This window comes from Poecilia reticulata, chromosome 13 (genome assembly GCF_904066995.2).
Source record: "Poecilia reticulata chromosome 13, P_reticulata-male-v2, whole genome shotgun sequence".
Classification (NCBI taxonomy): Eukaryota; Metazoa; Chordata; class Actinopteri; order Cyprinodontiformes; family Poeciliidae; genus Poecilia; species Poecilia reticulata.
Genome location: NC_088842.1, coordinates 31,908,772 through 31,922,739, shown reverse-complemented (window position 1 = coordinate 31,922,739; position 13,968 = coordinate 31,908,772). Strand labels below are relative to the sequence as shown.

The following is a 13,968-nucleotide window of genomic DNA, read 5'->3' as shown; positions in this document are numbered from 1 at the left end:
GACTTGACACCTAAATTATTAATTTGTTAGAAATATTGGAAAGTTTAGAGCAAAAATACATTTTTCTTGACGACCATCTTGAGAAATGGCTTTTCAGCAAAGCGAACGCCTGCGATCCTCAGTGCCTGTTCGGTTCTGCTGTCCACAGACACCTTCGCCAGCAAAGTGGCCGCCATCCAGGACCAGCACGCCGACGCGTCTGTGGGCAACGTCACCGGCAGCAACGCCGTCAACGTCTTCCTGGGGATCGGCGTGGCGTGGTCGGTGGCCGCCATCTACTGGGCCGTCAAGGGGAAGCAGTTCAAGGTGGACCCGGGTTCGCTGGCCTTCTCCGTCACTCTCTTCACCATCTTCGCGTTCATCTGCATGGCGGTGCTGCTGTTCCGGCGCCGGCCCTCCATCGGCGGCGAGCTGGGCGGCCCCAGGGCGTCGCGCCTGCTCACCACCATGCTCTTCCTCGGCCTCTGGCTGCTCTACATCTTCTTCTCCAGCCTGGAGGCCTACTGCCACATCAAGGGCTTCTAGTTTCAGGAGAGAGGAGGCCGGCCTGACGCGACTCGACGACAGACACGTGTTCATTTGTAAACAGATCATTGGAGGAGAAACTGAGCAGGTTTTAAAGTGAGCTGGGCGGTGACGTCACGCCCCGGCGGGTTCACTGCTGGTCTAAAAGATGAAACATATTCCCTCCCGTCTGCAGCGACGGTTTTTACGCCGAGGAGGTGGAGGAAAAGAGTCAAATGTTTACAAAATGCTAAAATCACATGTGTTTACTACAGCAGGTCCTCCACGTGCTCTGTAAATAGACCGGACGCTGAAAACGTTTCAGAGGAGGGAAAATAGTCCCAAAATGTGATTAATTAGCTGCAACATGAGTTCAGACGTGTCTCTTTAGCGCCTAGTCTCTGTCGGTTTGCATGCACAAAACACAACCAACCTGTTAAAAGGGAAATACCCAGAATCCACCTGTGATTCTGAGCCGTTTGCTCAGTTAGCATGCATGCTAACGGACTCGCCCACTGCTGCAGCAGTAGAACGACACAACAGTATTAGTTTACAGAAAATCTGTCGTTTAGAAACTCATTCCAGCCGTCAACATGTTCACGTTGATGCTCGCATAGCAAAGATGCCTTAAGGGAAAAAAAACTCACGTGAATGTGGTGTTCAGGCTTCTAGCTGTACAAACCGCGCCAACCGTCTCTAACATAGTGTTAAACTTTAGTTCTGTGCAATAGTTAAAGCTGGTTCTGCTATAACGTAACACTGGATCCAGTAGAAATAGACGTTTGGAGAACAAGAAGCAGGAAGTTCCAGATGAAATGTTGTTGTTGTTGTTCAGTATTTTAACTCTGAAGCTACTGAAACTACCGGCTGCTAAACAGACTGCGAGGAACAAAACCCTGAAAAAAAAACCTCCTCAGATTAAAATAAAACTCTGACATTTCAGGGCTTTTATCTTCCAGGTGGAGGAAGATGCTGAGGAACAACGGGAGTCGGAATGAGGTCAGGATTGTTTCACTAGCAGCTTGAATCAATGAGAAATCAGTAAAAATCCTTTTTTATTTTGTAGCTCTTACATAAACCCTAAAATTGCTCAACATGTCAACACTGTTATGATATCATAACAGATTTGAATCGTTTACCCAAAATAACACTTTGTAAACTTTCTAAAAGTGATTTTGTATCTTTTCCTTGCAGGTGAAGCCAAGGTTAACTTTTTTTATATTTCCAGGCGACGTTCAGATTAGCATGAAGAGCAGATGACGTCATTCGACATGTTAGGATTAGGATTTAATTTGTTTTTCACGCTCCTGGGCCGATCCAAACATCGAAACGTTTCAGCAGTCTGCTGCCCGATATGGAAGGCTGTAACTGCCAAAATCAGGAAAAAATTTATTTGATAAATGCAAATAATTCATAAATGGAAAATATGTCAAAATGTTAAAGTAGTAACGGGATTGGATTAAAATTTTTTATTGAGTTAATTACAGTATCTATAACTAATTAATCATGTTTTAATCTAAAACTATATTTTGCTAAATTATTGAATAAAATGACATATATGACCAAAATAAAAGTTATGATTTCAAGACTTTTTGTGTTTAAAAGAAAAATTTGATTAACTGAGTTAAAATCATTAAAGCATTAAACCCAATTTATTAATTAATCAAAATAACACTTTAAACTCACGGCTCTAATATAAATGGACTCATTCTATAAATTAGAATATTATTTATTTTTTATTCAGCACTATTTTATATTTCTCTATTTTTATATTTATATATTTATTTTATATTTATCACATTATTTTACTTGTTTCTGTTTTAACGTAAAGCTCTTTGGCTCCCACTGTGTTTTCAAAATTTGCTATAGAAATAAAGTTGACTGATTATGAAACACATTATGTGGGTTAATTAAACATAGATGGATGTTTGAAAGTATTTATTTCTGTTGTGACGATTTTCCACTTGCAGCTAATAAAAACATGACATTTAAAATTAGAATATTACATCAGATCAATAAAAGAAATCATTCTTAATACAGAACTGTGGGCTTAATGAAAAGTATGTTTAATACCTGCCTAAATGTTATTTTCAAAAGGTTGTTTTAATCTGACAAAACATATACATATGTATATTTAATACTTTAATATCAGGATTGGAAATCCAGTGGTTTTTTTGTCTAAAAGAAGAAAAAACAGGAGAAATGTAAACAAACAGGATTTAATTTGCCTTCCATAGAATATTGATATATTTGCCGATCTGGTTACAAATTTTTGCATATTTTTTCTTGATTTTGGTCGGTTTGGTCTTCCATCTCTGTCTTTCTGTTGATGTAGAACTATTCTGATGAGATGATTTATTTATTTTCTTAAAGATTATCTGCGCCGCAGAGTGAACAGAGTGCGGCCATTTTGTGCGTTATGTTGTCCGTTCACGCCTCCTGCCGCAGTGTTTACCGTCTCTCTGTACATTTCTACACCCAGTCCCTGTGAAGGAGGCTCTGTACGTGTAAGTAGCATGTTTACATGACGGAACCGACAGTCTGGCTGCAGGAGAACTGAGCAGCACCGGTAGGAACTGGTAGGAACCGGCTGGAACAGATGGAGTGAACTGGTTGGAACTAGTCAGGACCGGTTGGAGCAGCTTGGAACTGGCCGGAACCAAACCAGAGTCGGTTTGAACCGGTCAGAACTTGCCAGAACCAGCTGGAACCGGTCAAAACCAGTTGTAGTTGGTTAGAACCAGTCACAACTGGTTGGAACTGGTCAAAATCGGTTTGAACCAACTGGAGCTCGTTTTAACCGGTCGGAACCGGCGCTCCAGAACCAGAACTGCTCGGTGTTTCCGTGAACTTCTGTACTAACTGTCGGCCCGTTGGGTCTTTGCTGTTCCTTAGATAGATGTGGTCACCGCCGCCTCGCCCCTCCCCCACTGTGTTCTGTGTTTCCGTGTTCCTCTGGACATGCATGATGAATCCGTGTGTTTGTGTGTTAGCAGCATGGTCTACCCTGATGATGGAGACGTTTTATTTTTTTATTTTTCTATGTCAGGCTCCTACATTTGCACAGAAACACCGTTTCCTCCGTTCGGCTCATCCCCCGGTTTGTGAAATCTCCGTGTCTGTGTTCGTGTCCCCCCTCCCCCACCTATTGCTCCTGCCCAGGTCTTGCTCTCCAGCGTGTCTCTCTGTGAAACTCGTTTTATGTGATGATTAAAAGTCTCTGCCTGAAACGTTGTAGGGAAACTGTACGACGGCGAATTAGGGCCGTTATTGATGGAAAAAAAGTACATTTTAAAAAATTTTGCAATTTAAAAAAAAAAAAAGCTCAGAAATGTTGAGATTAACCTCAGAAATATTTGTAGAAAAAAACTTGCAAATTTCTGAGTTTAAAAATTTGAACACGTTTGAGTTTTGGAAAATTTATAAGTTTGAAAACTCAAAATGTTGGTAAATAAACAAAAGCTTTGAAATTTTGAGATTGAAAAAAACATTTCAAACTCAGAAAAAATGGCTGAGTTTGAAAAGTCGAGCTTTTAGTAGAAAAAAACGGAAATTTTGAGATTAATCTCAAATTTTGGGGAAAAAAGTGTGGAAATTTCTGAGTTTGAAAAGTCAAAAATTTGTTAGAATTTTGAGAATAATCTCAATAATAATTTAGACTTTTCAAACTTGTATTCTCTAGAAAATATCTGCTATTAACCTGAAAATGTCCAGGTGATTTGGTGAAAATTCACTCCTTTTTTTCTGTTTGCAATGACCCTAATATGCCGTCTTAAAACTATGACTGAGTTATTATAATATAATGTGATAGACATGTACATTTATTCAATATTCTAATAAATTAACTGAAGTTTTTTGTATGAAATGCAACAGAAAAAATTGAAGAAAAAAATCTTGTTTTTGAAAACTTGGCATGAGATGTAATGTGTTACTGAAAGAAAATGAAGGTCTTTATTCAAGTGAACTTGACCTTAGTTAAATATAGTTTATTTATTTTCAACGTGTGATGAGTCTGAGTCGTTATTTATGCATTAAATAATAATATGAAGTACGGATTCTTACAGAATCCCCAATAAACAGAGAAATAAATAAATGGCTTGATAAAGTGATTGATGTACAGAATATTGCATCCATAACTTTCACAGCTTATTTGGTTATACTGTAACATAAGTAAATGTTTATCATTTTAAACTGTATTTATGTAATTTATCCATTTCATTTCTAATTTTATCGTTAGTTTCTTTTTTATATCATTTTTTCATACAGTCTATTTTCTATAATTTGAATTTATTTAATTTTTTTTTATGTGCTGCCACATTTTTCAATCATACATTAAACTGTTTCCTCCAAGCCATTTATTTATTTCTGTTTATTGTCAATTATGTCAGTTTTCTGAAAAAGTATTTGTTGTTTTTCAGATTTCTTCTACCACCAGACTTGACCAGAGCTTCAAACTCATTTTGATATTAAAGATTGTTTCATTAAAGTCATAAATTGTGGTTTAATTTAAGGGATATTTTTTTGCCCTTAAACATAATTCCTATCAAATCAAATTCAAGAATATTCTAAGCTTATGTAAATCAACATTTTTGTTCAAATTGATTTTAAAAAGTACTTGGAAGTAAAATAATTTCTCAATTGAACTATTACTTTTTTGTTTAAAGTTACTTGTAAGTTAGTTTTGTAGTATTTTTAAGTGAACTAAGATATTTGCACTAGAAACTAGACAAAAATACTTGGAAAGATTTTGTGTTTTTGCGATGTAATTCTCTAGAGCAGCAACTTTTAAATGCATACCTGCTCTAAGACATCTGAGTAAAATGACTGAATTCCCTCAGGCACTTCTAAAATGGCGTCTTTGGGCCATAGATGGAAGTAAAAGGAGTAAATTTCCACACAAAAAAAAAAATTTCTAGAAATAACGGTTTCAAAAGTCAAAAATGTTGGACTCTTGAAAGCTGTCTGGTTGGTTAGAATGATAGAGTAGGAGATGAAACCCTTATTATGACTTTCCCCTTCTCCCTCTGCATCCATGAAGGCTCCTTTTCAACTCCTCTGGTGTTTGAGGTCAAAGTTCAGGTATTATTTGAGCTTTTGTGATGCTAATCATCTGATCCCAGTTGTAAAAACAATACCTTGTTTCCACGGTTACTCATCATAAGAACGCTCTGAAAGTAAGAGCTGCACAGCATCCAGAACCAGAGGGAATAATTGTCCAAACGGGTGAAAAAATGAACAAAAACAAATGAGAACTAACAAAGCTTCTGCATGAAAGTTTTTTTTTTTTTTTTTACTGCTTTTCTTTTATCAGACATGCTTAACTCGCTTTGACAGTTCTCTTTAAATCTGGAGGATTTATCTTAAAGTATTAATGTGATTTTAATAAGCTATTTAACCGTGTTTAAATTGTGCGAGTAATTTTCCTCTGTCCAGCATTCACGTTCATATTTTAGTCCGGTAGGGGGCGGTACAAGCACCAGCTGGTATGCTAGCCTCCAACATTCCAAGACGAGAAGAAGAACCTGCTAGCCGTTGGAGTTGAAGTCGTTGCGGAAAGACATGCGGGAGTTAGATTAACGTGCGTGTTAGTGGCGGTTAAATAACTTTATCCTGTAAAACGTTTCTTCCTGTCCCTTCGCTACAACCACCGGCCTCTGATAGAGACCGCCGGAGTTGGGTTTTCTCGAAGCGGAGTTACGAAAATCAACAGAGGAAGGTAAGGCCGGCTAACGCGTGCTGCCGCCCGCCATTGTTTATGAGCCGGGCCTGGACTATTTCCTGGATTTAACCGTTTAATAATAATCGCGTATTTAAACACTTATGCATTGTTCAGTCGTGTTTTCATCTAAAGTTGTTTAAACAGACCTTATTTTTCTATTGGGCATAAAACACGGAGATAATAGGCAGGGAAATGGAGACACTAGCACACATTTACATTCTGCACCTCACTTTCTGTTGCATCAGTATTACAGTAAATAAATCTATCTAGAAAGGTGTAAGAGATTGTTTTTCAAAAACTGTGGAGATCTTTATGAAGCCTAGTTTAATAATAATAATAATAATAAATGCACAAACGCCGTTTGAGAGCCACCAGTCCAATAAGTCTGGTGGTAGTTACGAACCCTTTAGCTCAGTCCGTGTCTTAAACTATGTTTAAAAATAAAATAAAAATATATATATATATTTTAAAAATATATATTTATATAAAAAAGGGCAGGTTTAATGGGTTTTAAACCTGCCATCATGGCGTCGGACCACCTGCAGCAGCGGTAGACACGCAGGGCTGGTTTCAGTACTTTCGGGTTTCGGTTCGTGTCGTTGCATGAAGAATCCACACAACTAAACGGTAAATAGTTTGCGGTTGGTTAACGGAATCCCGTTCGGGTTGTGGCGGCAGGCAAAACCCCGTTTCCATGGAGACGGTCTGTTTACCTCCCGCGCGCTCCTCGACGGGAGGAAAAATGCAAACATGGAGACAAAAAGCTAAACAATGTGGTCAAAACCCTCTGAAAACGCAAAATCTCAACTGTCAAGAAATAACTAGGATATTCTCAGTTGTCAACATGATTATTGGGATAAATTTACGATAGTAAATATTGTACAGATTGTAAGATATTTTCTGAAATTCTAAAGTAAAACAAAAAAAAAATGCTACAAAAAAGTCCTCTTGAGTTTGAGGTGACAAATTTATAAAAAGTACATAATGTCAGCCCAAATTCTAATTTAAAATGGTAAATGTATGACTTTAATCGTGGAAAATTATAAGAGAATATGAGAGAATGTAATAAAGTATATTTCATCATATTCTCATTTTCCATCCATCCATCCATTTTCTTGACACCCTTGTCCCTCAGTGGGGTCAGGAGGGTTGCTGGTTCATCTCCAGCTGGCGTACCGGGCGAGAGGCGGGGTCACCTGGACAGGTCGCCAGTCTGTCGCAGGGCAACACAGAGACACACAACCATGCACACACACACACCTAGGGGCAATTTGGAGAGACCAATTAACCTGATAGTCATGTTTTCGGACTGTGGGAGGAAACCGGAGTACCTGGAGAAAACCCACCATGCACAGGGAGAACATGGAGACTCCATGCAGAAAGACCGGGAATCGAACCCAGAACCTTCTTGCTGCAAGGCAACAGCTCTACCAACTGCACCACTGTGCAGCCCAAACATTTTTTTCATTTTGTACCATTTAAATGTTTAGTCTAAAGAAGACATATTCCGTCATTTACATAAAAAAGAACCAGAACCGTCTTGTTGGACCCAGCTGTGTTTCTGTGTGTCAACATGTTTTCATGTTTACTTCGTCCCAGCAGCTGAGGAGCGATGTCGTACTACTCGTCGTCCCGGAGCTCGTCCCGGGCCACCGACTGTAAAGTTTACGTCGGTGACCTTGGTAACGGCGCCGCCAAAGGGGAGCTGGAGCGGGCCTTCAGTTACTACGGGCCCCTGAGGACCGTGTGGGTGGCCAGGAACCCGCCTGGCTTCGCCTTCGTGGAGTTCGAGGATCCCCGAGACGCAGAGGACGCGGTCAAAGGCATGGACGGGAAGTAGGTCTCGTCCTCCATTAAACAGGTTTTTAGTAGAACATGTTAGGATTTCTGCTCTCTGAACTCATGGCGGCCCTTCATTCCCAGGATCCTTTGTGGCTCCCGTGTGCGTGTGGAGATGTCCACCGGCATGTCCAGGAAGGGCCGCGGGCGCCCCAGCCGCCGCCAGTTTGACCCCAACGACCGCTGCTACCAGTGCGGGGACCGGGGCCACTACGCCTACGACTGCTACCGCTACAGCAAGAGAGGCAGACGCAGCAGCAGGTGGGGGCGGGGCCGTGCTAGCCGCTTAGCGCCTGTCAGCTCGTTAGAGCAGCGCTGACCTGGCCGTCTTTCTGTTCCAGGTCCCGGTCCAGATCCCGATCCCGCTCACGGTCCAGGTCCCGCGGACGGCGCTACCGCTCTCACTCCCGCAGCCGTAGCCGCAGCTACAGCCGGTAGGTCGCCATGGAAACGGGCAGGCCACCAGGAATGCTAACCAAAAAAAAAAAATCTGCACAGTTTGGTTAGCTAGGAGTCGGCTGTGATGCTGAATCACGGCGGTCCGACCGGCGCTAACCGTTTCTTCCGTCTGTTTACCAGGAGCCGCCGCAGATCGCCGTCATACTCCAGACGCAGAAGCAGGTGAGGCCGCAGCTTCCTGACCGCAGACACGCTGCGACCCGGCCGGCCGGCCGGTTCTGGCTGCTCTAATGAAAACATTCTCTGCTTCTGCATCATCAGGTCTGGCTCCCCGGCCCGGTCCAAGTCCAGGACTCCTGTGAGAAGGTATGCAGTGGACGGGGCTGGGGTCAAGGGTCAGGGTCCAGCCTGACCTCTGACCCCTCCCTGGTCCTTCAGAACATTGTTGCTGTTCAGTCCCAGTTCTCCTCACACCGACGGAAAATGTTTTGAGTTTTTACTATGAATCATTTTTATTTCTCCTCATTTTGTTTGTGTTTTGATTCAGTTTACTTGTGGAAACTGATTTCCACTCTGGTTTCCAGTAACAACATGTGCAGCTGGTTTTAAGGTGACGTTGTGGTTTAGTAAATATGCTGGGAATGTGAGATCACTCGATTAGTTTTTTTCCCCTCGTGTTTACAGTAACGCTGATAAAATCATAATTAATTTCTTCCTTGCGGAAAATGACCGACTTCCTTCCAAACTGGTTCCAGTTCTCGGTTCGGTTGGATCCTCTACTGCAGGGGTTAAACTCGATACGCCACAAGTTTTTACTGGAACTTCTAGACTCTGGAGCTTTTTAGATTACAGTTGTTTTTAATATTATTTCATCAGTCAAATCAGTTGTTTTGTTTCTTACATGAAGGTGAGAATATATTTATTATCGGCTGCGGCGGCAGCGAGGTTTTAATGTTTTAACGGTTTGTTAATCAGTAGTTTTATTTTTTTTGCCACTACCGGCCCTTTAAGACATTGTTGACCTCGATGTGGCCCAAGTGGAAGAGTTTGCTGTGCTAACAGACTGGGCGAGGCGCTTCCAGCGGCTCCAAGTTGGAAACCCATACTGGTTTTTCCCCAGCACTGGACTGGTTTGGTGCAGTAAAACTGATCCGGTCCTGGGAATGCTCCCCGGATGCAGAGCGTCAGGATGAGTCCGGCGTGATAAATGTGATTTCTTCATGTTTAGTTTTTGTTTTTGTCTCCCAGCCGCTCCAGGTCCCGCTCTCGGTCCGGCTCTGCCCCCAGGGGGCGCTCTGCGTCTCGCTCCCGCTCTCGATCGCCGTCGGCCAACCACAAGCGGGCCAGGTAAATCCTCAGTGTGTGTGTGTGTGTGTGTGTGGCAGCACAGGGCAGTGGGAGGGGTGATATGTGTGTAGAGGGCAGGTGTTCAGGTCAGAGTGAGCCATCTTAGCCAGGGCGCCGACGGCCAGACGGAGGATCCGAAGACTCCACAGCTTCCTCACCGCTGGTTCAGGGAAAGTTCAGCGGAAGGAAGACCTGGGCTCTTGTGCTCTCTGTTCCAGATCGGCTCTGATCGGGAACAGGGAGCACAGGAAGATGACGAGCCGCCACGACACCGGCTCTCCTGCAGCCACTCTTAGCTAACGCAGACAGACATTAGCAGAAGCTAGCAGACAGAAGGTACTTAGCTGAGTTTGGCTAGCTGAGGGCAGCTTTGCTAGGTGAGATCAGCTAAATGAGCACCAGTGGTGTGAGTTGGGGTGAACATCTTTGCAGAACGTTTTGTTTATTTTTCATATTTTCTTTAAAGCGTGTGGTGGGAGCTGAGCACTGCACAGACACCGCCGCTGATCCCAGGCCCAGGGTCTGCCAGCTGGCGGTGTGCACAGCCTGCGGGAGGGTGACTTAAGCGCTGACCTGAGATCAGCCTCCGCCTGCGTCTGACGTTAGACAGCGAGACAGAGGTCGACCTACCGACCGACCCCTCGCCCCTAGAGCCAGCCGGCCAGCCTTCAGAGCCGGGCTTTAAAAACCCGTTCCCCACCTACCAGAACCCCCCTACCTACCAGAGTTCTTCGCTTCGGTCTTAGCTTCTGAGCGTGAGACACAGAGCTGACGAGAGATCAGACTTCAAGAGCGTCTCCGAGTTGTAGTCGTCCGTCCTTCAGTCCTTTGATCCTTCGCTTCTCTGTACTTGTTGTTTCTGCCGCTGTCTCCAAAGGTAACCAACCCCCCACCCCCTGACTAAGCTCATGTTGATGGTGACAGAACATGTTGAGCCGTTAAAAAGCGAGCATGTGTGGCTGGATGTGGGAGTGAGTGAGTGGACGTGTGAATGTGTGTCAGGCTGACAGACAGGAAGGAGGGCGTTAGCCGCCCGCCGCCACAGCTTCTCATTCTGACATGAAATCTGTTAGCGCAGCTTAAAGGCGCCGCACGGTCGACCCAACTGCCCAGATCAGCTCTCTGACGCTGCGTTTACATCATCAATGTGTCGGTGTTCTGAAGATGTCGGGAAAAAGAAAACTATTTCACAGTAAAGCTGCAGGATGTAACTTTTATAAAATGTTTTTTTTACATATTTCTTTAAACTCATCATGTTGTGACAATTTAATATGACACAGATAATCTGTGAAAACATTGGTCTCCTCCCTGAGCTAACACTGCTTCCTGAAGAAATGCACCAAAAATAACCAGTCAGAGCCAGGAGGAGGGGCTTAGCGCTGTCAGTCATCCTCATGTACTCGCTGCTAAATGTGCTAATGGCGAAGAAACGATAGGAAAACCATTTATCCGCCATCATTAGAGACTATGCTGCAACTAGCTTTAGCATTCACAACGGCTATGCTAGCTGCAGTGCAGGAGAGAGCAAGGGAGTGATGGAGCGCCACACACAGGTGATTGACAGCGCTAAGACCCGCCTCCTGGCTTTGATTGGTTGTTTCTAGTTCATACTGGGAGGAGACAGAGGAGATTTTTTATTTTATTTTTTTCTTCCAGATTATTTGACATGGCAAACTGTCATGACATGGTGCCTGTTTTTTTGTAATAAGTGATTTGCCGTCATTAGACTGGTCACAAAAACAAATATTTCTGAATGATAAATTGTTCCAAAGGTTATTGCGATAAACAACAATATTGTTGCTTTGAGACCATTTGAAAGTGATAAAATTGTAATTGCCAGGTCATAAATGTCAGTAAGGATTTGTTCTTAAAACTCACCTGGTTAAATAAATCAATAAACTTTAAATTCTGAAGAACATTCAACGCTTTAACTGGAAGACATTTTAAATATGAAAGTTTGTAAAGAAGATTGTCCTTCAGAATAAAAGCCTGTTGAGACCAAAACACCAAACTAAACTTTTAACGTCTAGTTTTTGATAGAAAGAGAAAAACAATAAATGATTCAAAAGGAAATTATCAAGCTCATTTTAATTTGTAATGCGACTATTTGATTTATTGTGACAGGCAGACTTGTTAATTGTAAATCGCATAAAAACCCGGAAGCGTCGCTGCGGCGGTGAAACGGCGTAAACCCGTCTGGACAGTTGGCTCGGCCGCGCCGGCCCTTTAAACTGACTTTAGCCCTGGTAGTTTTTGCAGTGCAGAGAAGCTGTAGGTGTGTCTCCCCGTCTGCTGCCGCCGCAGGCTGACCCCGGTCCCTTTGTGTTTCAGTCGCTCCCGCTCAGCGAGTCCGGCCCGGAGCCCCACGCCTGCAGACGACTGAGCCACCAAGACTCACAGCCAGCAGCAGTTTTCCTTTGGTTCTGGTATCGGTCCGTGTCGTCTCATTATTTCCAGATCTATTTTTGTTTGGGTTTTTTTTACCGCCAGGACTGCCGTCTCCACAGCTCCACATGCCCCGGGTTGTATAAATAGGAGTAGTTTTAACTGTTGCTGCTGTGTAAGCAATCTGTATTTTGAAAAGCGTAGCAGAGACGGGAAGCGACACGTTTAGGACGTTTGACTTTGAGCTGTAAAACTCGGATCTTCCAGCAGGAAATGGGCTGAGGAGATGAAATGAGCTGAAGTATTAAAACATCCTGAGTTTTTCTGTTGGTCTCCTCTTCACAGGGACACTTGTTGCTCTGCATGCCTTTAGATTTAAAGTCACCTTGTTTTCCTGCTTTCCCTTCATGAAGCTGCCTGAATAATGTGATTCCCCCCCCGAGTTTGATTCATTGCTCTGACCTAATTTTAAAAACACAAGCGAGGCTCATGTCGGGCAGCTGTTTGCTTTTCTTTCTGTTCTCGGCTGTAGAAGTGAAAGTGTGGCAGTTTTATTTTGGAATAAACCTCTTCAACACATCCTGCGGCTGCTCTGTGCGTTTCTGTTCATATCCTGTCAGATTCAGACATTGACGTTGTGCTAATTTAATATTTTAAACCTTTTCTTCTCAAGCTGTTGCACAACTGGGCTACCTCTACAGAAATGCAGGGTAAATAAAAATGAGAACCACAGGCCACGTTCAAGGTTTTATCTGTGACCAACGCAAGGCGAAGCAATTATTAAACTAATTTAGTAACTGATTAATAATTTTAAAAAAAGCCAAAGCAAAGCAGAGCTTTTCACGTTGGAATAATTTTTACCTGCATCGTTTGATACAAATACCAGCTGTACACTACAGGAATGCTGTTCTATCATTTAGGATATGGAATGTTTTATTTTAAAAAGGAATTGAATTGGTTTAAAAATGTGTTTCTAATGTATTAAATAAGTACTGCACTAGGGCTTTTGTAGATGGGACAAAATTGCAAATTCTGCCAAAAAAATACTGCTCAAAAAAATAAAGGGTTCACTTAAGTGTTTTATCTTTTTGAGCAGTGTACATTTTAAGATTAAAATTTTATACAAAAAAAAAACTTGGAAAATTTAGTTTCAGAACTTTTAAATTATTCAGCTCATGAGAAACGGCAGCGCTGCTCAGTTCATCAGTTAACTGATGAAGATCTTTCTCTAAGTTGGTTTTCCAGTTAAAACCTTCAAAGTTTCATCTTAACCAGTAAGTTGCTTGAGGTCTTACTGGGAAGATTATTAGTTTAATCCTGTGGGGTTCCTCAAGGCTCCACACTGGGGGGCTTTTTATTACTGTTAGTCTTCATATGGTAATACAGCGGATGATGACTTTCTATTTGTGTGTCACCAGATAACAACATTGATTTTATGCACACATTTTATGTTGAATTAATTGACTAAGTTCCTCCAGTTTGATGCAGGAAAGACGGAAGTCGTGGTGTGAGTCAGAAAATGTGATCAACGTTGGAGATAAGAGTAAAAAGCTCAGTTTACTAGAAACATAGTTGTGGTTATGGACGCAGACAGGAATTTAAGCAGCCTTGAGTCGTTGCCAGATCAGGATTGTCAGTCAATCAGAACACAGAAAAACAATTAGATGGTTGTACTTGCATTAAGTTGTATTACTATGATGTTTTAATTGTTCCTGGTAAAAATCAAACCAATCAAGCAAATCATCCAAAATGCGGCGTGCAGATTCCTTATCAAA

General features: G+C 42.3%; 2 protein-coding genes across 8 annotated transcripts in view; both read left to right on the top strand.

The window, feature by feature from the left end:
• Window positions 1-4,508, top strand: part of slc8a2b (solute carrier family 8 member 2b) — a 103,171-nt gene extending 98,663 nt beyond the window's left edge. For all 5 annotated transcript variants that reach the window (XM_081614888.1, XM_081614887.1, XM_008426675.3 and 2 more), the window contains one exon: window positions 149-4,508. In XM_081614888.1, coding sequence (XP_081471014.1) covers window positions 149-525 — 377 coding nt within the window. In that variant the 3' untranslated portion in view covers window positions 526-4,508. The remainder of the gene's footprint in view (window positions 1-148) is intronic.
• A 1,491-nt stretch (window positions 4,509-5,999) lies between these two features.
• On the top strand, window positions 6,000-12,772 carry srsf7a (serine and arginine rich splicing factor 7a). 3 transcript variants are annotated; one of them, XM_008426678.3, is made up of 8 exons: window positions 6,000-6,220; window positions 7,823-8,059; window positions 8,147-8,323; window positions 8,404-8,496; window positions 8,642-8,683; window positions 8,783-8,827; window positions 9,710-9,808; window positions 10,275-12,772. In XM_008426678.3, the coding sequence occupies exons 2-8, from the start codon at window positions 7,836-7,838 to the stop codon at window positions 10,366-10,368; spliced, it is 774 nt and encodes a 257-aa protein (XP_008424900.1). In that variant the 5' UTR covers window positions 6,000-6,220; window positions 7,823-7,835; the 3' UTR covers window positions 10,369-12,772. The 3 variants fall into 3 exon arrangements, with proteins under 3 accessions (XP_008424900.1, XP_081471016.1, XP_008424901.1); XM_081614890.1 differs by having other exon boundaries at window positions 6,001-6,220; window positions 7,826-8,059; XM_008426679.3 differs by having other exon boundaries at window positions 6,002-6,220; window positions 7,826-8,059; window positions 12,140-12,772.
• The last annotated feature ends 1,196 nt before the right edge of the window (window positions 12,773-13,968 follow it).